Source organism: Xiphophorus hellerii, chromosome 5 (assembly GCF_003331165.1).
Source record: "Xiphophorus hellerii strain 12219 chromosome 5, Xiphophorus_hellerii-4.1, whole genome shotgun sequence".
Taxonomy (NCBI): Eukaryota; Metazoa; Chordata; class Actinopteri; order Cyprinodontiformes; family Poeciliidae; genus Xiphophorus; species Xiphophorus hellerii.
The window spans coordinates 1,619,614-1,645,994 of record NC_045676.1 but is presented as its reverse complement, the minus strand read 5'-3'; the positions used below and the strand labels follow the sequence as shown (position 1 = coordinate 1,645,994).

The 26,381-nt window shown below is 41.1% G+C and overlaps 1 protein-coding gene across 1 annotated transcript in view; it reads left to right on the top strand.

Annotated features, from left to right (window-relative positions):
• The first annotated feature begins 8,621 nt into the window (after positions 1–8,621).
• The window catches only part of sorcs3a (sortilin related VPS10 domain containing receptor 3a), a 210,337-nt gene continuing 192,577 nt past the window's right edge, over positions 8,622–26,381 (top strand). The window contains exon 1 of the mRNA XM_032563840.1: positions 8,622–9,431. Within this exon, the coding sequence (XP_032419731.1) occupies positions 8,877–9,431 (555 nt within the window). The 5' untranslated portion in view covers positions 8,622–8,876. The remainder of the gene's footprint in view (positions 9,432–26,381) is intronic.

Below are 26,381 nucleotides of genomic sequence, written 5' to 3'. Positions count from 1 at the left end.
GGCAACAAAATTTTGATGCCGTATCACACACCTACATCGTGTTAAATCAGCACATCCTGGTGCTAAAGTGAACTTTCTTATGATCAGTGTTAATAACAGCATCTGATGCAGGAGACTTTCTGTAGCTTCTTAGGGCAAAACCACTTCATCTGATGTCTGAAGGTGATTTTAAAAAATTATAATTAAAATAATATGAAAATTTAAGGAAGTGGTCCAAGCATGGGGTGTAACATTTATCTGTCTGGTGTTATTCTTTAATCTGACATCGATCTCCAGTCCAGAACCTTTTAAAAGGTTGAAGAGGAATCCACAGAAACAGTCACACAATTTATTCCTCAGATGGTCGTGGCTGATCCCATTCTCAGCTGGGGAAGGTGTTTAACAGGTTATGCCCACTTCTGCAGACTCAAATTCACTTGATTCTGATCCTGGTTGAGAGTTTCTAAATGTTCCTGTTTCATTTGGAGTTAGAGAGAAAAGTTCATTTCTCAAAGAATTTATTTTAAATAAGTGCATATTGCAGGTTGATGCCGCCCTGCTGGTGGCATGTTTACATTCACAGGTCTTGCCTGGAGTTGGTGTATTGTCAAATCAGCATTAAGCCTGTTTTAATGTGCATTAGTGTGTGAATGTGTCAAACATTCATGCCTGGATAGAATTTTTAAAACAAGAAAAATAAATTTCACAAATCCCTTGAGGAGAGCGGAGAGTGAACTGCTTCATTTTAAAGAAACCACAAGAACAGGGACAGGGGCAAAAGAGGGTAACAGAGGGCAAAAGAGGGTAACAGAGTAAAAGAGGGCAAAAGAGTTCAAGAGGGTAACAGAGTAAAAGAGGGCAAAAGAGTTAAAGAGGGTAACAGAGAGTAAAAGAGGGCAAAAGAGTTAAAGAGGGTAACAGAGAGTAAAAGAGGGCAAAAGAGTTAAAGAGGGTAACAGAGAGTAAAAGAGGAACCTGTGGAGCTAAAATAATGAGGAATTCAGACTAAATCTTCACAGTCCCACAATTGGACCACAACTTAATGATTTAAATTGGACAATTAAGGACTTAAAAGCATATGTCTACTTTAAAATGTTCAGTTTAATTAGACTTTATTATCTAATTAAACTTATTACTTTAGTTTTCTCACTCTGAGCAGTCTGTATTCAGTTGCGTTTCTAGACTTTAGGTTCTTTAAGATGTTGGTATATTTAGATTTATTTGTGATTTCCATCTCTGCTCCATTTTCATCGCAGCTTGTTTTCTGAATCTGACTGTTTCTATCTGCCTTCCCGTCATCCTGGTCTCGTCTCTCTGTTCCCTCAGCCTCTCAGCTGTGCTTCATTCTGTTAATTAGACCAATCTCCGTTAACTCCAGCGATCAAACGCCTCAGTATTTCAGCTTCTGTCATTCATTCATGGTTTTTGGTTTCTGTTTCTCCTGGAGTTCCTCCTCTCTGGTTCACTTCCCAGTTTCTGTGAGTTTTTAAATCTTTTTCCTTTTTATTAGTCCCAAACTTTGAATCTATACTACATGCATTTTTACCTTCCCATAAAATAGTTAAAATATTAATTCATAGTTCATATTTTGTAGTTGAGCACTACATAACAAATTAAATATATGAAGGACATTTAAAATGGTAGTATTCAAAAATGTAATAAGTGCATGATTGTTTTTTTTATTTGTAGTTCTTTAGCAAATCAATCAAACCAGCTTTTTAAAATATCAACCAGAAGGAAGTAATGAAAATGTAACATAAGGGTTTAGTTCATTTCATTTCTGTTGTGAATTAATCTACATGCTGCATTTATTTCTGGGAATTTATTATTTACTCTGTGAGATGAACTAAAACTACACAGTGAAGACAAACACAAGTTGCATAACAAACTAATTTGTAGGCAGATAAACAGCAAAATGTACGTAGTTCATAAAAAATGTGTTTTGAAAAATGTTTTTCTTTATCATTGATTTAATCTGTTTTTTCTTGTATTGGTTTTTATAAAAAAAAAATCCTTATACTTTGGAATATTTTCCCTCTGTTTATATTCTAACATTTTGTGAATTATTTACATATTTAATTTTACTTGTCAAAATATTTGTATTTCTTCTGAATTTTCTTGTCTGTATTTTATTTTAAAAAATCATGACTCGGGCAGATTTTTTTTCTTCTATAATATATGCACTCTGAGTACCTGGAGTAATTAGAAAATGGTTGCAAATAGCACCATGTTACATTTTGTGTAATATTGCACCATGTTATGAAGCATAATTGTTTCTGCGTTTCCATTTTATGCTTCCTTTGAGCTGGAGCTTATAGCTGCTGTCCTTCTGCAGCTATAGATGGAAAAAGGACAAAGTCGTTTCACCACAGATCAGTTGAGCCCTAAAGAGACATTAAGTGTTTTACTGAAAGCCACTTCCTCATGGTTAAAGGTGCTCTCAAAGCACCGGGCCTGTTTGCTCATAAAGACATATCTCTCTGATAAAATGTGCTCTTTTTGTGCCACATCTAGACACAGGATATGTCTTACTTGAAGGCAGATTGATTTGAAAAAATTCAGTTTGATTTATTGTTAAATGGGATTAATAATTTCCACTCCATTAGTAAGCCATGGTAATTGATGAATGGCAGCATCACAAGAGATGAGAAGTTTCATTCACTTTCATTAAAATCTCATTACATGTCTCTGTGTAATAATTCAGTTCTGGCGAACAGTCTCTGCTCAGGGAGGTTTTTCTTGTCTCTGGTTCTTTGGCTGCTGTTGTTTGAAAATGAGACGTTTTTGGTCATCAAACTCACTGACTGACAGACATTCAGAGAATTCTGTTCATTTTGTTCTGGCCAAAAGTCAGAGTTTCAGGAGACAGTTAGAACTTTTAAGAGTATTAAGATTTGAAGGATTTATTTGGCCTTCATGTGTTCCAGTGTCTCTGGACATGTTTTGTGTTTGACAGTAGCTCCATTCACTTTGCTGGGTGGCCGAGCTTATCGGCGCCACCTGTAAACAAAAAAAACCTTTTACTGCAGTAGCATAACCTTTTACTCAGTTATTTAGAAAATTACCTTTCTGATAAAAAGGCAAAAACCAAATTGTTTTTGGGCAAAATCACTCGCAGTTTTCCTTTTATGCCCCAACTTTTCACAAAGTTAGAGCATAAACAGAGACCTGATCTCACACGTTTTTATTTATTATAATTTTTAAAGGCTTTATGTCTAACTAAACTTATTGGAGGATCGTGTCTCATTTAGGCCCAAATTCAACACTGACAGAAACGGTTCCTCCAGGAAAAAAATGAACCAGCTGAGATGGTTCCTCAGTATTACGACTGAAGCTCCACCATAAAAACAGACACGACTTGGACTCTAGAGACTCAAAACCTGAGATCTGGGACTTCAGCTTCAGAAATAATCTATATATCATCTAATCAGGTATCAATGTAAGCCAGTAAATGTAAATCCTTGTAGTAAATTATGTTGCCTCATCTGAATTATCATTGTCATGATGGTAACTATATACACAGTATTTTTGGATACATACTATATTATATGCGTTGAAAGGTAAGTATTATTTTTCAGACTTTAGAAATGTGATATTTCATAAAAGCAAATAGAAAACAGAAATAAGTGAAAAATGACTTTTAAATAAATTAATGGTAAGTACAACTCACATTGATGATATTCCACATCAAAAGTCACTTTCTGTGCTGAGGATGAGACCATCAATGTTCCTGCCTTCCCCAACTCACATGGACCTGGAGACCTTTGACCCCTCACACAATTTGTAAGCTCATGTTGGGGCAGAAGCCCTAATATGGACTTTCCTCTTTGGCTATGGGCTCCAGAGGGAGGGGGTCCAGTGACCCACATGTGGGTGAAGGAACATCGTTTCTGTTGGTTTTTATCGGTTCTTGTCTCATCAGTTCTGTTCAGAACCTTTATGGTCAGAATTTGTAGGTGGAGCCAACTCAGCCAAGGTTCTGACCCGTTTTGGTGGCCTCAGGATCGGGCCTCTGCTTTTCACAGATGATTAAGTTCTGTTGCCTTCATCAGGACATAATTTCCAGCTTTTACTGAAGCGCTTCAGTCAAGAATGAAGCAGCTGGGATGAGAATCAGCACCTCCAAATCTGAGACCAGAAAACAGGAGAGCGCCCTCTCTGGGTCGGGGAGGTGTTGTTCATGAAAGAGGGAAAAATGGAACAGGAAGTCCATTAGTGGATTGGTGCTGTTTCTTCAGTGATATAAACGCTGTAGTGCTGTGTCACGGTGAACCAAATGACAAAACTCTGGATTTACTGGTTTGTCTTCACTCCATCCTCGTCTACGGTTGTGACTGAATAAATAAGATCGTGGAGACAAATGGTTGAAAGGATTTTCCTCCACTGAGTGTCTGGGCTCTGATATTTTCAAAGAAAAGATTCAATCATGCTGCAGCGTCATAATGATGGAACAACGACGTCATCCAGTGACTCCCTCACACTGAGCTGTAACCCGGAAACTGGCCGAGTTTGGCTTGGATGTTTAGTAAACTCTGTCCGAACTAGAAAAATGTTCACTGGCACTGGAAATGATCAACCTTAAAAATTCAAATTAAAATGGTCAGGTCAGCTAATGCACTGACTTAAAATCTGTAATGCAAGCTTGCTTTTTGGCTCCAATCAGAAAGAACTGGAAGAAGTCCGGGTCAGTCTGTGCGGAAGGGTTCAGGGTTTGGGTTCCTGGAGGAGAGAGAGTGCACTTTCTGATTGATTGGGAGGAATTGGCAGCAAGTTACAACACTCCAAGGGGAGAAATAAGGCAGAGCCCAGAGGCATGAGAGAGTGATAGAGAGGGAAGAGCAGGGATAGACTGAGTAGCTGCACATCAAGGACCTGGAAAGAAAGGGAATGTGTGTGCATGAAAGAAAATGAGTGAGTCTTTTTTCTCCTCCTCTGTGGGAGTGGGTTTGTATGAGTGGCTAAGTGCAGCTTGGTTATTCATTAGCGGCCTGGCATGTTGCTTGCTTGTCTATCAACTTGACTGGCCACAAATTGAACATCAGGGTAAACCCCAGAGTCTCTGTCTGAATCCCAGCAAATTCCCAGTGATTTTAATGTGAGAAGGAGAAGTGCGGAGCAGACAGGGGTATTTTTAAAATTATACATCAATACACAGGGGCCACTGCGGTAGAATGTGGAGTTTAATCAGATTGCTCTGCACTGCCACTAAGCAAGAATGAGTCTAAACTGCAGCTTAACCGTATCTTAAAAAATCCCCACAATAATTATTGCATTCTTATTATGTGACATGATCTGGATGTTGTGAGAAAACAAAATCAAGATCTGCTCCCAGATGGTTTTCAGACTGAAGGATGACGTCACTTGGATAGAAAGAGTTTTCTCTCCATTTGAGCCAACAGTCTTTAAACAGCTTGTTTCCTGCTAGCTGCGCCGCCCTGCATGCCCCCCCATCCATTCCCCAAACACACACCACGGACATTATAGTAGGATGGTGCCATTTAACAGAAACCCCCTGGCTTTATTACTACAAAACTTGGAGATTAAATAAATAAACAATGAACAAAAGACGACCTTGTTTGCAGTGCGAGGTGTCCTGTCCACATTTATCTCTTTAATAATTGCAGCCTGTGGGGAAATTAAGGCTTTCAGGCCCCAGGGGTTTCTTTGTTTGAGTGTATTCATGGTTCACCTATAAACAGCAGATAAAGTCAGAAATTAGTCTGAAAATTTCCCAGTTGAGCTCCAAATTACACTATAAATTGCTGCTGGAGTTATGCACTTAAGTGAAAAAGATGAGTAGACACTGGCTGGCTCTGGAGGATTCCTTAGGGACGTCAAACCTGACCATCTCCAAAAACAGAAGCTTTTGGACTTCATGAGTCAAAAAATAAAGTCCATTGTAAATCAGATATGTCTTCTGTGACACCAGAACAACAGCGAATCTAAAACAGAAGGAATAGAAAAGAAATCACGGTGTTTCAATGACCCGGTCCAAATCAGGAGGCACCTCAACCTGATTTAAATGTTTATTGCAGGATCTTAGAGGTTGTGCAGAAACATGGAAGAACAAACATCACACCGATTCTACCACCAGAACACCACACCTGGTTTACAGGAACATTAAATCAGGCTGTTTGGAACCATTTAGGTTTCAGTTTGAGATGCTAGTCAGGAGTTTCTCCAGACGGTGGCTGCTGCCTTGATTTTACAGATTACACTTGAACTAAACTTTAGTCAATTCACTCTTTGCCTGGTTGTTATTTTCTGTGCTACATTTGCAATCCACAGTTGATCAGCTGTAGAACAAAAAGAATCAGTGTCTGTCACAAATCTTGAGTGCTTTGGTTTTGGTCTTCATTTTTGTGTTTTGAACATTTTTATGTGGTTTATGTTTAAGTCTTGCCATACTCAGTTTATTTCCCTGTGCTCATTATTAGAATGTTTTTGCCATAAGAGTTTTGTATTTATGTAGTTTTTGAGTCTTGGTTCAGTGGTTAGTCTCTTTCCGTCAGTTTTCCTGCTTCCATTCTGCCACAGCTGTACCACATTTCCTCTGCTTAGTTCATCTGGTTCATTTGTGAAAACCTTCAGTCTCACTGGTTCATTGCTGGAATCATTGCACAATCATTGCTGGTACCATTTCCTGTCCCATTGTAATTGGTTTATAAAGTTTTGTAATTAATTTTTCATTAAAACTCCTCACATTAAATCTCAGTTTCTGTTCTACCTTCATCTCAGTAAAAGTAAAAAACCAACATGATTGCTTTGAGGGCAAAAAAACATTGCACTTTACGTTTTCTAGACTAGCAGTTAAAAAATGAACTATTTCTACTGATAATTGGTTGACTATATTTTAGTACGCGAGCAAAAATGATTCATTTGTATGAAATGTTTTGTAGAGGTAGAAAAAAGTCTTTGCTACCTTGAAAGACTGGAGAATGAGTGAAAACCTTTGACATGAGTGCGAGTGGCGAAATCAAAAGGACTTCATTCGCAAAAATGATGAAATAAAAAAACGAAAGACCCAACGGAGGGAGATGAATGAACACGTTTTTCATTTTCATTAATTCATTAGATTGTTTTAATCTCGTTTTCTGTGGTGTGAATTTGCCGCCGTTGAGTCATTTTCCTTTTTTGTTTTCTTTTTTTATGTTTTATTAAACACATAAAAATGTGTTTAATAAACTATAAGGTTCTCTATGTGCCCTATAGAAAACGATAAGTAAAATAAACAATGTTTTCCAGATAGTCTTAAATCTTATATTTAGTAAATAAACATGATCATGCTTTATAAATGTAATATATTTCTAGTAGTTTTATCATGTTTTGCCAAATCTATTTCAGTAATTCTTTTTTCATGAGCATTAGGTTTTTTTTATGTGTTAATTCCAAAATATAAAAGTTTCTTTCTGTACTTACTTTTGGAGTCTAGATAACATTTAAACTTAGTCCAGCCTCCTTAACTTGCAAAAAGCATTAAAACTGCTATTTTTGGATTATAAATACATCAAACTGAACAACTTAATTCAGTTTAACAACAAATATGTTCTTCTAGATTTTGATAGCAGTTTCAAATACAGTTTCCAGCAAACATCAGCAGAGCTTTAAAGTGTTTCCATTCAGGCCTTATTTACAACTCCAAGTGTACATTCTAGCATTTTTATTTATTAACCAGCTTAACATTTTATTTATTTATTTTTGTTCTATTTTAGACCAAGTGAGGGGAATTCAAATGAGCCAGAAGCGATTTATAGGTAAATAAAAACATTCAGATTGAAACTAAGATGAATGTTTGAAAACGGAGAAATAAGAGACGAACAGAAAGGCAAAATTTACAACATAGGAAAAATAACACTGTAGGTTTAAATAATACTGAGACAAAATACATAAATATGAGTAATGAAGTAATGATTCTTTGGACTGACCAGCATGGAGTTTATTTCATATGATTAAATTAATCAGGAAATAAGGATAAATAACAGTATTAATTAAAGCAAAGAATAAATAAAAATTATGGATTATAATTAATTCAAAGCCAGACAGGTGTAAAGGAGGTAGAAGTGATCAGATGAATTATTCTAGAATCTGCATTTATTAAGCCTTATAACTAATGAAATATGTTATTTCTGACAGAGTCTCAACACTTTAGGACTTTAGTTTTTACTCTGATCCCAGATGGCGCTGCTGATTCCGCCTTTATCAGCTCCACTCCAGCTGAAAAACTGAACGACTTGAGTGTTTTAGTTTCTCCAAACTGCGCCGCTCATTTCCGCTCGGATCCAAACAGCGCAGTTTGATTTACGCACCAACGCAACTTGAATCTTTTCCAGCCATATGTTACAAATTTAATCTTTAAATGTGCTTAGTGAATTAGTAGCAGAAACAAATAAAAAGCTACAAAAAATGGAGAGGCTGTGTGGAGAATCGGAGGCTGCAGCACAGTGACTATTCTGTGCTGCTCAGATTTGAACACTTCAAAGAAGCTTCAGCACCATGGACAGCGTTTCTCTCCTTTTCTCTGTTACTCCACACACACACGCACCCCCCCCCCCCCCCCCCCCCCCCCGCCCCCCGCCCCCTCTCCCCTCCACACACACACACACACACTAGAACACTGAGCGTCTCTTCCGGGCGCTCACTCGGCAGCTGGCTCAGAATCAGCTCCTCCCTCCTGTGTGGTGGCTTTTCCGACCAAAAGCTCCTCAGACGTGAACAGTTTCGCTGAGGAGCACTTTACTCCCCCTCAGCCCTTCCCCCCCGCTGCTTCCCCCCCTCCTTGGAAAAACATCCAGGCGGACAGCAGAGGCGTCACTTTCTGCATAGCGACCTGAGTGAGAGGAGTTGAGGTGTCGGATAATCAGGTCTCCAGTCGTCCTTCACCCGGATCTCTGTCAGCGATGGAGACTCGGGTTGGCACCCGCCCAGGCTCTCGCGTCTCTCTGGGTCTCTGGCTGCTGATCACCGCTCATGCTCTCCAACACGCCAGGGCGGAGATAAGTTGCGGATCTTGCCCGTCGCCTGTTCAACTTCACCGGGAGGAGCTGCAGCTGGCGCCGGGGTTGCGCTCCGACCCCGCGGAGGAGGCGGTTGCGGTCAGGGAACCCCGGGTTACCGGTCGGGAATCTGGGATGCTTGCTACTTCTGGCCCTAATTTTAGTTTGGATGAAGTTAAACCAGCCGGTTCTGAGTCTGGGGTGGCTGAGGATGCTGCGCCCTGGAGAGCCAAGAGGAGCGCTCCAGACTTGAGCGAGTTCAGCGACAGCGACTGGACCGGCCGGACCGCGCAGCTGGATAGCCACAAAGCTGGCCGGTCGGAATTCGGGTGGAACAGGCAGGATGAGAGAGGGAATACCCGGCAGGATGAGCCCAGGCTCAACAGCAGCACCTTCGCTCTCACTGGGGACTCTGCGCACAACCACGCCGTGGTCTACTGGACCGGACAAAACAGCAGCGTGAGTTCAGCTCCCTTCTTATCTGTGCGGATAAACTCCTCGCAGCGCACACTTTGTGCCGCTGTTAACAGGTGCACCTCCAGCTACAGATGCGCACTGACGCACGCTGCCAGACCTGAGCAGCATCGCGATTTGCGCGCACCAAACCTCTCTGCCACTTCTTCAACTTCTTATTTTCTTTCTTCAACAATCGACTCAGCGGCTTTTTTCGCTCGCTCTCTATCTGCGGGTGGCCTTAAAGGCGCGATTAGGTTAAATATTTTATTTTGAGTGCGGAAATATTCAGAGCATATCTGAGATAAGCGAATACATGATTCATTCCTCCCCAGCGATGCCAGCTTTTCAATCCAAATTAAGTGACTGGGGAGTGAGGGAGTCCTGAATTATTAAAGACGTTTCAGAGAAAACCCGAAATTCCTTCAACTGAATTTCTTATCTATAAATCGGAATCTATTATTATTATTATTATTATTATTATTATTATTATTTTCAGGCTTTTATGAAAACGGACAAATCTGCCTTTATTTAGGATCCTCGTTTGGGTGTAGAAATCTGAAATCTATTATCCTTCAGAACACAAAGATACCAACCCCTGTTGCATTACCTAACATTTTTCCAAAGGGGGGTGTTTGGAGATTAAGTCCATCTCCTATCTGCAATATTACACCGAGATTTGAACATTATTCCATCAACTTCATGTAATCTGAAATTATGCATCTGCTTCATCTTTGCCAGAATCACGAAAAAAACCAATTCATTTTCAGGCTTGCATATTGGAAGCTCTGGGTCTCTGAGTGCAGCAAAAATGAGTGTTGAGGTCAAAGAGATGTGCAGCATTATGCGTCTTTCTAGTTCTCCCAGCGCCACTTCACTGGTCTCAGTAATACAGACCTCATTCAGAGCCAGCCCTGCTCAGAAATCGGCTGAATACGCTGCAGCTCTTACTCCAATGGTTCTATTCCAGGAGGAGGATAATGAGCAGAAATAAAACCGAATCATTTTTACGCGGCTTTGTCTGCTCAGTGGGAACCCAGGAGTTCTTCTTTCAGCAGCTTTATTTGTTGTTATGACTTCTCTTTTTATTCCATTAGAATAAGAGCAAAATGTAGCACATTCAGTCTTGTCTGGGCTGATTATGGCATGGTCAGTGAACTTTTTTTTTTGTAACCCGCAGTGAAGACTGAGGGGCTGTGGGTGTGGGTGGGTGGGTGGGTGGGTGTGTGTGGGGGGGGGAGGTGTAACTTTGGGATTGCATGCTGGATGGAGAAGGCAAGGAGGTTGTGAAGGGCCGCTGCCCCTAAGGTTTGAATGCTCACTGTTCATCTTTCTTTTTTATGGAGACCTCTGTTCTGAAGTTTCTTTTTTTCACGGTGAAAATCAGGATAAATGAGGACAAAAGCAGAAATTGGCTTCAGCTTAAAGCTGTTTAACTGTGGAAGTACAATGCCCTGCAAAAGTATTAATAAATTGCTGACATTTTGTGACATTACAACATAAAGGTCGATGAAATTTGGGGGTTGGGAGTCAGTAAGATGCAACACAAAGAACAGCATAATTAGGAAAGTGATGTATATATTTTTTTCTTTATCAAACAAAAATCAGAAAACTGAGGCGTGAGATTGCAGGTACATCTCCAGACTGAAATTCCTCTTTGGCTCAATCTCAAATTGGCTGGACAGAGAACTTCTGTTATCCCCTGGACTCTCAGTTGGATTTTGATCTGGACTTTGATTAGGCCATTCTAGCAGATATATGCTTGAACTACAGCACAGCAGGTCGATGTCCTCTTGGAAGGTGAACCTCTCTACAGAAGCTGGTTAGCTACATGTGCCAAAGACCTAATTGTGTAATTCCCTTAAATAAATCAAGACTGCATTAAGTGTCAAAGTAGAGATACTAGAGAGATGATTGGAGTAGAAACCTGTTGAATGACCTTTTGCAGCCTCTGGACAGGTTTTCTTCCAGGTCTTCCCTGTATGTAACTCCATTAATCTACTCATTAACTCTAACCAGCTTCATCACATTGCTGAAGAAAGGCCTCCTGACAGCAGGATGCTGCCACCACCTTGATTCACAGTGGGGCTGGCATGTTCAGGTAACAAACTTTTAACTTTGGTTCCGTCTGACCAGACATGACTCGTTTGGGCAATCTTGTTGCCTCTTTTCCATAATAACTAGATTTGTGGTCTGCACAGTTCTTGGTGGTGGTGCCAGCACAGGCTCCCAGTTAAGTGGTGAATCTCTGCAGCTTCCCAAACTTTACCATCTCCATCTTGGGTGCTTCTCTGAATCGGGCTCTTGCTGCCCAGATGGTCGGTCTGAACGGACAGTCCCGTCTTCGTAGGTTTAGAACCGTCACAGAACATCTGGATTCATATTATGAATAAATTACTCACAGATTATTTAATAATTATACTGCAGGCAATTGTGAAAGTGAAGGTCTGAATATTTACCCCACTTTTGAGATTTTGATGTCCAAAGAAATGTTAAAAATTCAGCTTTGTTTTCCTTTAACTTTCTAATTTTGCACTATTGTGTCGAGGAATGGACTGAAGTCTATAATTGTGACAAAATGTGAAACAGTTGATGAGCTATGCGTACTTTTGTGGTGCGCTATAGTAAACATAAATTCCCAGCTGAGAGGCAGGACGTAATGGATGGATGGCGACCATCTTTGTTTGGTGGGTTTAACCTTTCCTGTCTGAGTTTTATCAGTTTGATCTGAAGGAGAAGAAACACCACAGGCCGTTTGCTCCAGATGGAAGCAGCTGTTGCACAACACGCCCTTGTCATTCACTTCATGTTGTACGTTCATTGTGAAATGTGACATTCTTTTTAATTTCGAAGGTATTACTTGTCAAGACAAGAATCTTGTTTTTACCGTGTCTTAAAATGAGGTTAATCCAACAAGGAATAAACAAGCAGACAACACAGCTGAAAAAACTGTAAAGAATCCAAGTTTTTGTCTTCATGTTCGATATCATCCAGGTTCTGCACAACATAAACACATTCACTGAACACCATCAGTGGTTTGCTGCTGTGGAACTTATAAGACCATGTTAAGATGGAAAGACATTAGCAATTACCTTAAAGAAGCAATGTCCAGTTATGGTTCTGAAAATCAAGGACCTGCAGTGGCCCAGTCAAAGTCCAGACATCAAACTAATTGCAAATGCTGTGCAATTGCTTAAATTTTTTTCCTGGATCAACTCATCTTTATTATTGTTTGAGCCATAAAACATTAAAATGTAAAATTCCTAAATGCTTGTAAGATGACAGATTTGATCAGGAACAGATGTGGTGTTACTGTAACGCTTCCTGATTATTCAGCCATTAGCATCCAAATAAAAAAAAGGTGATGTTAGCAACGTAGGTAGGAGTTAGTCCCTTAATCGTTGGGTTGCTGGTTCAACCCCTGCTTCCTCTATCTCTGACTTTGTGTCTTTGGGCAACCACTTGGACCAGGTGGGTGGTGGTCAGAGCCTGGCAACCTTCCTGCGGTCAGACAGCCACAGGGCAGCTGTGGCTACAATGTGTGAAATAATGAATGTTGTCTGAAACACTTTGGGTCCTCTGGATTTGATAAGGTGCTACACAAGTTTACCATATGATTAATATTTAAAATGGCTTTATATTCTGAAATACTGAAGTGTAAAACATGTAGAAAAAAATGAAATCAGGTATGGAGCAAACAAACTGCTGTACATAGAAGGTTCCCATTTCCTGGTTTTATTCCTGACCAAGTTCTGACTTGGAGTTTGTCTGAACCAGGTCTTTAACTCGACGGTCACCATCACAATGGGTCTCTGACTTGATGGACAGTTGGGTTCTTGGTTCTTAGCCTGCAACAAATTTCTTGTGGTTGTTGTGCATCAGATGACATGCTCATGGATTCATTTCTAATAAATGGTTTGAACATTGTGTCTGATCAAATCATATGAAATGCTTCATTTGTCAGTTTCAGAGTTTGGTATTAACTTTTCAATTTTTCATTTTAAAGCATCCAAATCTCAGTCTAGTAGTTCTTCTTGGCGTGACCACCCAGAGCATTTCTATTATTAAAACACAACTTTGCTGCCATTTTTAGACAGCCACAGCGTGGGCCACGTTGTGCTTTGTACCACAATCTCAAAAATAGCTGCTGGCCTGCAGTGTTTCCTCTTTGTTCTGTTGTAACACAAAAACAATAATGGGATCAAACTTATCATTCACAAGTGCAGCTCAATATATTAGTATGGAATTGAAAAGTGGATTTATTTCAGTAATTCAATTCAAGAAGCCATTACTGCAAGAGCAACATAAAAGGCCAAAATGCAGTTTTCAGATGCACTCAGAGACAAAGATCGAAATGTTTGGAGACATGTCCTATTATCTAAAATTGAAGTGTTTGGCCTTCATTGTATTTGAATGAAAAAAGTGAACAAGCCTGGGAACCGTGTGCCATCTGTGAAGTGGGAGTGTCGTGTTGTCTGGCTGCAGGAGGGACGGGTGCACCGCACACACAATCAGGAAAGGACATTATGTGAAACCACTGAAGTCAAATTGGAAGCTAAAGCTTGAGACTAAATGGACAATGACCAAAACAACATATTAACTCCAAAGTAGTCACTGAAAACTATTTTTTTTCTATTTTTTGTTTAGTTTGTTTTTCAGCATATCTAAAATACCAGACAAAAAAATCATGTGAAGTTGAAATATGTTGGCACATTGCTGCTCGTCACACTATAGGCTGGCATTTGCATGCTCACACACACACACATGGAGCACAAGCGCAAGGCTAAGGTTAAAGGAAATGACAAGTTAGGGAACGCCCTCTTTAGGGCGTAGCTTAGAGGCCAACAAAGAGAAAAACAAACTGTTGTTAGACCCCATTTTGCTCTGTTAGCCTTTAAGGAGAGCAGGAGCAATGGACCAGCTGTATTTTTGTATTAACAAATGTAATTCACGAATTCAACTCACTGACTCTTCTTCAACCTCAAGAACCTCAACATCAAGAACCTAAATGGAGAAAGGATAATTCTCCTACACTATTAAAGGAGCTGAGAGTTTTTAGAGGTGAGCTCAAGTATTGCATATCTTAGCTTTTGTCTGGCGGATGTGGCTCCTAACCAGGGGTCCATCGAACCACCAAATAGTTACAAGGTGGTTTGAGGGCAACAAAGTCCATGTTGTTGAGTAGCTCTGATCTCAGTCTCAGTGAAGGTCAAGTTGGAAAGGTGTAGGAGTAATGGGCCAAAATTTCAATAGTTTTATGAGTAACCTTTGACAGGAAACCAGATCATTCATCCAGCTTAAGAGGCAATTCTGCAAAGTATTTAAAAATGTGCATAAATTTCTAAATTCGAAGGGTGTTTACAGTTTCTTTATTCTGGCATTTAGCAAGTAAAACATAATTTGGGCAATCCTCATTAAACTAAATGATGGGTTTAGTCTTGATGAAAAGGAAACATTTTGCGTGACGTGCAGTGAGAGTTTCTGGTTTCAGCTGCGTATTTGTTTCAGTTTGACGGTTATTCATTAAGATGCAGCTGGAAGTTTAGTTTTTTCTTTCGGGTTCAAATGTTGAAATCTGAACACTGAGGAGGTTTATACGGTTAAAATTTCAGCAGACCCGATGGCAAACACTAAAACTCTGATGAATCACTGCAACAGTCATACGCATGTTTTAAAGTGCTGACAAAATGCTAAAAACTGACACAAACTCATACAGGCATGCTCTGGAGGGCACAGGCCCCATTCCACTGACCTTTAGTCAACATGCCAATCCCCCGCACCATGCTCGACCATTCCACCGCCCCAGGCCCAAATGCCAAAAATATAAATGCAGCTGAATGTGAACTGGCCGACTTGCAGCTCTTTTTGGTTGACTGACCACAACATGGAACATAAATTCACAACCTCTCTGGTCGAGAGACTTCCCTGTAGTTGCGCATCATGCGGGCCGGTCGGCCATGTCTTGCAGCGCTGCTACCTGTGTGCTGTAGTGGGCTCCCAGGGGGCTTGTGGTGCGTCCTCTGAGGCGTGCACACTGGACTAATGCACTCTCACTATCTCTCAGTGCTTGTCCAACTGGCTGTCTTCACCCTCAGCAGTTTGCTTCACTCTGCCTGCTGTCAGTCCTGTCCTCTTGTCTGCCTCAGGCTGCTGCAGGTTGTGTTGGAGGCCTTACCTCGGATCATATAAGGGTAGCCATGTTGAGACTGGCTGTCATTTACAATCTTGATTAACATAATTCGGATGAAGCGTCCCCGCGGCAATGTGCCAGGTTCTCTCCTGAAGTGTTTTTGAGGCGGTGTAGCCTCTCAGCTCCAGCAGTCATGAACATAATGGCATTGTGAGTGACAGCTTGAAGACAAAAATGGATAGCAGTGTTATCCTGAAACATTCATCTCTTCTCTGGGAACCTTGAGATCGCCTCTCGACAGCATATTCAAAACAAATCTGTCCCTTTCATCGCTTTTGGCTGCCACAGCTTCGCTTAATACTTTGAATTTGCTCGACGCGCTGCGGCACGTGCCGCTCTCAGCGTTGTCAGTGTGTTTGAAAAAATCAGCATGAGGTGCAACAGATAGGTGAAAGACTGAGGAGGTCTTTTTAAACGGCAGAATCACAGCGAGGCAGGTCATCCATATCTGGCAGGTCATCGATAGAGCTGGCTGTGTTTGAAATTCCCAAATCCCCTTTTTGAGCAGCAAAGGAACCCATGCAGACTCATGTGCAACATTTAAAGTCACAAATGTCACACGGCAGAGGCAGCCAGGCTGGTGTGAAACGTTAAAGGCTCTTTTCTCTGCAGGTTATTGGATTCTTCCAGAGCAGATGTCCAAAATGATCTGGTTTTATAGAAATAAAGGAAAAAAATCTGTCTGCTCTAGATATTTTTGTTGAACATTCATAAAATCTGGACTGGCTTTCATTTGCATCCGATGTTCATTTAAGAGTTTTTCCTGAGAGGAAGGTAAAAGCTCAGACGTGCTAACAAGCAGCATGATGGAGGCCTAGGACTTCCTGCTTCCTTCCCATTAAACCACTTCTCCTTTAGGATTGAGTAATGTTGATACTTCTTGCTGGTTTTTCCTTTATTCCTCTGCTTCTGTGGCTTCATGTTCTGAGACTCAGTTGCACACAATCTAAAAAGATTGCATTTTTTTAGAAATGTATCTGCTAAATGCAACCAAAGAAAATGACTGAATTGACTCCTGGACCAGCTAATGAGCCATTTATTTGACTTGGGTGTATTGGATCAGGAAAACAATTAAAAGTTGCAGGTCACAGACCTTGAGGATTGACTTTGGACATCTTTGTTCTACAGTAAAGGAAAATATCACAGTAAAACTCCACTGATTTATCTTGTATCCCTCTTCATCCCAGGGTTCTGATTCCTTCTGTGTCGTGTTTTCAGGACTTCTAGCAGTGGGAATGCCAACAAGCTCATACATTAATGCTCAGCAGCATCTCTTTGTCATTTTGAAAGCAGTGCTACCGTCCATTGCGTAGAGGAGATGTGGGTGAAACACTAGAAAACAGCATTTGACCAAGAGTTACTGCCGATGTAAAGATTTCTCTACTGACTTTTTTCTGTTTTTCTCCTTATGGATGGATGTTAAAACGCTCTTGACAGTTTCTCCTCAAGGTTAAAATCCAGTTTTCTGTATTTACCACAAATCGCCATGTATATATTCTCAGTAGTGTCAAATTCATTAATGCACAGTATACATTCTGTTTTCCTTTCATTCCTATTGATTGCTTTTTATTTATACGTCCTATTACTTTGCAGCTCTGTAGTAAATTGTGACTCTGGATCTCTGTCTGCTGTTGTGGTCAGCCTAATGCTGCTCCTTCACCTCCTGATCCCATCCTGCACGGCAGTAAAAGCTCACATCACCTTCCTGTACAGTCAGAATAACCTGTGAAGGATGTGTCATGAATTACACAGTTTGGCTCGAGTTCAGGCTGTGATTTTAGCCGTGCAGAATGACAAGTAAAAAGGTTCCGTGTGGGATGAGGAGCATTAGCTAATTACATAAGTTCTAAAATAAAACAACACTACACACATCGCTTTCAACAGCAACCAACCTACATGACTGCACACAGAAATAAAGCTCCTTTCTTCTGTCAGAAGGTAAGTAGGTCAGCACATGTTCAGCATTTTGTGACTCCTGCTAAAGGTCACCTGATGCACTTAGCAGAGCCACGCTGGAGTAAAACTCTCCTAGCCACAGAAGCGCCACTACATGCAGGAAGCCATTGAGAAGGCCTTCCAATCAGGATGCATTGCACCTGCACCTGCACCGCAGCGTGGCGTGGATCTCGGATCGCATCAAACCGCTAAAAGGCTTTCGAGCCACGTGTAAAGTAGGAACCCAGCCGGCCCGAGCATCGGCTTTAAAAGGCTGCGTTCGCCAAACCTAATGGCCTCGTTATGCTTCCTGTATGATTGCCACAGCGGCTGCTGGGGAGGAACCTCGCCTCGACTTCAGAGTGTTGAGTGTAATCACACGCTTGGCCACTGATCCTGGTTTGCAGTACAAGGGTGCTGACATTATTTGTGAGAGAGAAGCCGTGTGAGCGCAGCACCAAAGTCGGAGCACTTCAATGTCAGATTGGATTAAGATTCACTGAAAAAAACACTTTTTTCCACTTACGTGTTAAGCAATACATTTTCTTTTGCATTGCAGAAAAAACATGAGTTTCACATTTGCAAGATGTGTCAACATGTGAATAACCATAAACTTCCACATTAAAGCTGCTATGACATAATTCCACTGAGAGCATTTTCATTGTATAACTGTGTGAAACCTACAGGATTACACCTGATGCTCATGTGACTGTAAGTATGTAAGTCATGTTTAAACCAAAGTGACAGTTACTAAACCTAAATAGAGCATATTAACAACTCAGCTCTCTGTTGCTCTCACAAACACTAATGCAGAGAGCAAAATAATCATTTGATGCATGTCTGAGTTTTGAAGAAAAACTGCAATAAATCCAGAAATTAAGAAAATCTGATTGCATGATTTTTTTAAAATAATTTTTTGTATTGCACAAAAGAATTATTTGATTTAATAGTAAAGTAGAACTTAATATGTGGTTTATAATGAGAGTTAGTTTAATTCATTGGATGTTTCCTGCCGTTCTCGACCAGCAGCAGGAGTTTTGGGACCACTCCTCCCTCCCATCGGCTCACGTCTGCAGGTGCAGAGTTAATAATAGTTACTCCACTGCCACCAACACAGCAGCTTTATTGTTATATTTAGCATCTAACCCTCAGATTTAAAAAAAATCTGTATCTGCAAAGATCAGAATGGGCAGGTCAGGTTTTTTAAAGATCCATGATCGGCCAGAAAACTGGAATCGGTGCAGCTCTGGTTTCTACCCTTGGCGGTTCCACGCTGGCTGGGAGCCTCAGCCTCTAATTCAGACACGCTTCCCTCCCACAGGACTAAAATACTATATTTATTACACACTGTGATCACTGAAGGAGGCAGAGGAGTAATCCTATATCTCCACACGTGAAAAAGTTAATTCATTCACCACAAACGAGGACAGTGGATCGTTTTTCATTCAGATTTTGCTCGGCTCAGTTTAAACATTCATGGAATACTGAGCTTTTAGACGGCCTCGTCCCAGAGGCACAGAGCATATTGACCTTATCCACCTATTTATTTATTTTTATAAAGTGAAGAACAGTACCTTGTAACCTTAATGTCTCCTGTGGTTGAGCAGGGCCGAGTGTCCAGGTGATGAGGCCATAATGATGTCAGCGGATCCGTAGACCGCACGCTGTGCCGCCACGTCTCTCTGTCCGGCTCTTCCTCTTCCTCACTTAAAGGTGGAAAAGGAGGAAAAAGACAAACACACACACTCAGGATCACATCTCATTCGGTCAGACTGAGAGCCTCCCCTCCTGGAGGAGGCCATCATTGATGGAGACTAATGTTGACACGTCGCACCCCAGGACCTGCAGTCAATTAACACATTGTCTAATTAAAGTGATCTACTGGTTTATCTATGAGAGATTGAAAGTGGCTGTGAAATGAATCCATGCTACATTAATTTTACAATCAGCTCTGCTTCTTTATTTCCATTTGGATTTTAATGGTAATAACCTGCTTTAACATCCCGTCCCATTATTGAGCAGATGCTGAAAGCATCTCTCACTGATGAGTTTTCTGAATCTGAATGGGAGCTTTTGTTTCCTGTTAAACGGCCTGATTGTCTGAAACATCCATACGATTTCACCAGGAAGTCGTCGTTGACTAAGCAGTCCCGTTATTGGTTGGCTTTAAGTTCTTTAACACTTTCTTATAATTAACTCTGAGGAGAAACATATTTCCATTTTGTCTCGCATTGTAATTGTGGTTTACATAGCAAGCCGCCATGCTGAGACGCCTTTAGAAATGTAATTACGCTGCAGGACGTGTTTGGCTTGTGTTGCAAGGACGTCTCAAATATGAGCCTGTCTCATACAAGACAAAGTGAATCATCATAGGTATCAATAAATTATTAATCCTTCAACACTTTTATAGTTTATTTTTTCAGGGAAATAAGCGTTTTTTTGTTTTTTTTTCCTTTTTGTGATGCTGCTGAAGACAAGCCAGTAACAGGCTAATGATTCCTTTGAATAGAAATGTCACAGCCAGCTCAAGAAAGCATCATTTCATTTCCATTAAAAGGCCTGAGTTATAAGTGTTTTCATCATGATTTAGTTCTTCCAGACTCTGTTCAAGATGGCAGGTCTAGTTAAAGCTCAGGTTTCATAGTGAAGCAGGAGTTGGTGGTGGGGAACATCTCAGGTAATCTGAGCTTCCTGCTAACAGTTCAAGGTTAGGAAGGAGCTGCTCTGATCTGTTGTGGTGAAGATGAAGTTGAGATGAAAATCTTTATTTACTGGCCTAGTTAAATCCCAACCTTAGCCCATAGACCACAATGAAAGAATGAAATCCCCAATGAAAGCACCTGACATTAGTTTTGATCATGAGTTCAGAGAAGATCTGTGATGTAAAGGAGGAAAGGAGTTTGGGGAATTTCATCATTTAGATGAGATGGTAAATATTTTGTCTGCAGTTAGAAATGGCTGTTAAATGGAAGATCCAACTCTGTTCCCAACCTGGACTCTATTAACTCACTTTGGCTGCGTTCACACTGCAGCCTGAAATGACCCAATTCCAATTTTTTTGGCATACTGTGACCTGGATCTGATCTTTTCAGGACAGTCTGAACAACACAGGTCGGATTCTTTTCAAAGGATCTCAGGTATAAGTCTGTCTGCAGAGATGATTTTCCTCAGTAACTCGTCCTGGGTCACACCGTCAGTTGATAGCCAGCTCTGCTATTCCACCTCATTTGAGTTTTCTGCTTCTCTTTAAATTCCTGTTTGGTTGGAGGAAGACGTTGGAGTTGGACATGTGATCGTTTATGATCGATGGAAGAGATGTTTGAACTTCCTGCTTCTCTCTCTGCTCTGCAGCCATGAAGCATCTTTTCAACTAATCTTTGATTTGAAATGTTATTACTTTTAACCCTGATTTCATTAAAATAGGCATTTATTTTCTGTAATTTAATTCACTTACTGGTGATTACTGGAATAGCAGAACAAACTCTTTTTATCATGATGGTAAGTTTTTAACCAGGGAGTTTTATTTTAGCATCTCTGTGAGGTGACACCTGGATTCAGTAGAAAACTTGAATCCACAGAAGACTGAAGCTTTTGTTTTTCTGCTTCTTGTCTCTGTTTGTTGTCTGCAAACAATTATGAAGTGATGACATTGACCTGCAATCCTCAGACCTGTAAAACTTGTGTACTTGTTTGTAACATGAGTTCTAATGGGAAACATGGAAAAACTTCATGTTTAAACCTGTATTAGATGTTAAGTGATACGTTATCAACATAAAAACCCAACAAACAAAATGAATTGTCAGATTTTGCTTATTTTCCTGACTAATAAAACTTCAGCTCATCTCGCTTCCCCACTGGGTCGTTTGTGTGCAGCAGGAACATGAAACAGGAGAAACTGCATCCAAAACCTGCTGTAAACTGATATAATCACACAACAAAGCAATAATGAGAGAAAAAGCTGAGGTTTCTTCTGCTTTACAAGAACCTCGACAGCTAAATAATTTGTCCTGCTGCTGTAACAAAGTTCTCGCCAAGTGGCCACATCTCAGTCACCACATTCATTTCCCTGTTTGACTCCCAGCAGCTGGAGTTAAGGTTGTACAAGCAGTAATGTTGAGTAATGAGCACAAGCTGCTACAGAAACAGCCTGAGTTCTAGAGCAGGTCCGGTTCTGCCTGCGTTGGCAGCGCAGTGACTTCCTGCAGAAACAGAAAAATAATCATGGACCAGTTTTTCTTTTCTTTTAAATTGGAGCTTTATCTGCTTGGTGGTGGCAGTTATATTGAAATGATGTTCTTAAGTATTTATTTATGCTTCTTTGCCCTTTGTTAACATTTAATCTTTCCATTTCTGGATTTCTTGTGGATGTTTTCAGCGCCAACATTGGACTTTTTATTTCCCAATATCCCTCAGTGAAGGTTGCCACAGTGCTGCCCCAGTCCTGTCATCCAGAGACTGATAGTGGGCCTTTGTAATCAGTTGTGCTGTGTATTATTCCTGGAGTGTTATAGACCTGCAGGCTGCAATGAAAATAAGCCAGGTAACCGCTTAGTGACTGAGAGACTCTTTGTGATGCTGAATTTTCTTTAGGTTTCAGGGCAAAACAAACATCATATTTTAGGTAATAAATGGGAGGAGGAGCAGAAATAGACCAGATTTTAATGTGACAAGCAGAAAATCTTTGTTTTGGAACATAAGCCAGTTATGCTGCTGAACACCAACCTGCAATGGGGAGAGCAGCACATACAAAGCTACCTAAAGTTTCACATATTTTTGTTTTTTACATGCAATGTTTACATTTAATGAAATTAGGATTATTAAATTACTGAGAACATCTCAGTAATTTAATAACATCATCAGCTCTCCAGCCTTATTCAAACTCATTTTCAGTTGAAGCATTAAAAATATTTCTTTATTGTTTCTGAATCTCTGCAGAGGAACTAGATGTGTCCAGGCCACGGTGCTCAACTTCAGACAAATCTGCCCCCCTTACAGCAACAACGAGTTTTCAGCAGTCATGTGACTTTTTTATTACTGGAAAATAATGAAAGGATGGACGGATAAACTCTAAACTTATGTCTTTCTCATTATTTTAAAGCAGCTTTGGCCATCTCATCATTGCAACATTTTTGCACTTATTTGAAGTTTGAAGACACTCAGTGTCTGGTCTTGGACTAGGCCATTGCACCACTTTGTTTACTTTTGTTTTTCCAAGTGTTTTGTAGTGAATTTACTGATCTGTTTTGGGATAATCTGATTATTTCCATATTGATCAGTTGGTGATCAACTCTAAATTTATTATTGCCAACCTGATAAGAATCACCTTCCTCCCTCTAACAAGGTGCAAATGGCCCCCGCTGAGTCACACAGCATGTTTGTAATAGCAGCCATATGCTGGAGCCCTTTTAATTATTGCACATTATCCCGGCCGTGTCAGACTGTTGCAGCGGGAGCATTAGCTCCAGCATGACCTTTTCATCAGGACAAACGTATGAAAGCAGAAACAGGCACAAAACTGTAAAATGCCAAAACTGGTGAAATTAAATTCCTACACAACTTTAAAAAAAAGAAAATAGGCTGCACATCATGTCTGTTTGTGTCTAACAGCCTGTACTCTGGGGCCTGACCCCAGCTCTCCGTTTAACATCAAATATGTTATTGTGTAATGTGTAAAAATAAGTCGGTTGCGTAAAATGTAATGAATTATGAATAATGCCCCATTTTCTTTGTGTGGCCGGCTCAGGCTCTGGCCACATCAATTATGTTGAAGAGGATTGATCTTATTTCAGAGGCTGTTCCCATTTTAAGCATGTCAGCGTAAAGACATAATGGCATTTAAATGAGACGACTCAAATCGAAGCCCTGATTTGTTGCAGACAGAGAGCTTCGTAGCAGCTTTGTTTAATGAATCCAGTTCACTGATTCTGACTCACCTTTTCATTTGTTCTGCACATGATGTTTCATATCAGCACAGTGAGCTTCATCTGAGCGGGACAATCTGGGATCTGCAGCAGTGACTGATGGCTTCATGAAGCAGCACACATGCTTCCTGCTGCGCATTTATCATATAAACTCCAGGATTAATTCTGGGAATACAGATGAGGAAAGTGGAGCTTGCGTCACATAATTAACATTTTCAGACGCAGAACCAGGAATAAAGTCAGCACTGCATCATCTGGAGCGGAGAGATGGATGATGGGAGCGGGTGTTGAAGGAAACTAGGCTTTCTCAGGACCCCACTGAGTAGCTGTACAGAAATCCAGCCGAGGTGATTATCACATGGTGCCACAGAAGCAAAGCTGATTTTTGCACTCCAGCAGTTTAAATGAATTATTTTTCAGTTGAACTATTCCTACCTTTTTAACTCCTTCTACATGTTGCTATGTCACAACAACAAAACTATTTATTTAGTATTTTATTGAGATTTTATGTCTTAGGCCAACATAATGATGGAAGATTTCAAACAACTTTTGAAATAATCCACAAAATGTGTAGTGGACGTATCCAGTCACCTTTCAGTAAATAGTCTGCTTGTCATTTATAAATCCAGCTGTTCTGATTCTGGCTTCAGAGGTCCATTAGAAAACAACCAGCATGGAGACTGAAGAACCAGCAGACGGGTCAGAGAGGGCGTTCTGGAGAAGTTCTGAAGCAATATCCCAAGCTTTCTGTCTAAGGAAATGCAGCAGATTGCAGATTTAATGATCCTGGATGTGTAGCGACAGCGGAAAGGAAATCTCCCCTTTAACAAGAAAAAACCTCCATTAGAACCAGAACCTGGTTCAGGATGAGGGTCAGCTGGGGGTTTGTGAAGAGAGCGAACACACAAAACCCCGAAGCACTGATACAGTCAGCTTTAGACTTCAGTCACCACAGAAGCTCAGCTGTAGGAGAAAGACGTGGTTAAACACTGAGTGATAGGGTCAAAGGTCATCTACAGGAGGAAGTTGTTGGTAGCAGAAGTTCAGCTGATGCCGCCTTCAGGAAGGAATCACAACCGAACAGAACCAGAACAGGTTCAGCCTCAATGGAGTAAAATACATAACTGTTAAATGTTGAAATAACAAATAATGCAAAAGTAGGAGCATGAAGAGTAACAAGTGTTCAGCGTGTCCTTCAACAGCCGACGGCCCTGAACACACCTCCACCAGGAACAGTGCTGCTGGCAGCATCATACTGTGGAGAGTCCTGGTGGGAAACCAGCCGGAGGACAGAGCACAACATTCAAAAGGTCTAGTTAAAGTCCATAACTATATCCAACTGAAGGTCTGTCATTTAGAAAACATTTAAGAACCAGATTTTCTTTTCCTTTTAACTTCCTAATTATGTCCTAGTTTGTGTTAACTTCCAAATAAAATCCCAATAAGTACGTTGAAGTTTATGGTTGTGACTAAATCTTAAAAAGTTAGAGACATGTGAATACTTTCCAGAGAATTCCATCCCAGGTGATGATCTCTTATCACAGCTGCTTTTTCACAGTGGAGAACAATTTAATCAAGTGATTTCTGTGCGTCTGTGTCCGTCCGCTGCTGGATCCTGCAGGCTGAACACTCGTCCACCTCACTGCCTTGAGCACAGCGCTGGTGCTCAGTCATCTTCCTGCAGACTGTGAGCGCTCAGCAAACAAGTGATCCCAGCGGCCGGCTGGCGAGGCATCCAGCCTGCAGCGAGACTCTAACTCCTCCCGCCGTTCCTGTGGATCCACATTCTCCGGCTGCCTGCCGGCTACTCTGCAGTCAGTGCCTTTGTCCAACACTAGAGGGAGCGGGCAGCCCTAAATATAATGCAGAGTAATATGAGGCACTGGACCAGAGGACAAAGGGAGAAGTGGAGAGACGAGCAAACGATGTAGGAAGAGTTTGGAACCCCAGAGGAGAAAATGGAGGAGATCCAGAGTGAACTGGATGGATGCCTCTGGACTAATCCTGCAGAGACATAAGTCAGAGTTTTTGGCAGATAAAAAGAGTGATTAATGGAGACGGTGTTTACTTTGTGTCTCTGTGATGAAGTGTGGCAGAAGTAGTGAGACAGATGGATGCAAACATGACAACAGCCGCAGACAAATGCAGCTTGATATGGAAACACTTCCTGAAAGTCTCAGTGCAGCGACTTCTGCAGGGCTTCAGGGTGAATTTCAGAGTTCCTCCCAGATCCGGTTCTGTTGTCTGCAGTCCAGACCTGCGCATGTTCCTTTCACTTCTCACTTACCACACGCAAAATCCGCTGTCAGACAGGATGGGTGATCGGGCTGGTCAATGTTTAACTAGCTTTGATTTTAGTCATCACTATGAGGAGATGAAGGTGCAGCCAAATCTGAGCCTGGAAACGGCAGTCGCAGCATCCCCTCCTCAGAGAGGTGTGTCAGCTGTGTTGATCAGTTTGCTCACTGGCCCGATTATTTTGTCTGATGCAGGAACCAGAGCATCTACAGACGGCTTTAAATTTCAGCTTTTTCCACTCACCCTGAGAGAATAGGTCAAAACAGATTCTGTGAATCACCGACTGCGCCTTTAGAGCCACCACATGAGCAAAGGTTCCCGTTTTATAAAAGGAGCTGTGGGCCAGTTCACAGAGAAGTCAAGTCAGACCTCCTGGGTGATACGGAGGAAATCTGGTTCATAAAAAAATGAAATTTCATGGTCCTAAAGCAAGGCGCGCTCATATCTGCTGAACCCACTGGAGTCCAGTCCACCAGGATCCATGTGGACTGGATCCTGGACTGGATCCTGGTGGACTGGATCCATGTGGACTGGATCCTAGTGGACTGGATCCATGTGGACTGGAACCTGGACTGGATCCTGGTGGACTGGATCCTAGTGGACTGGATCCAT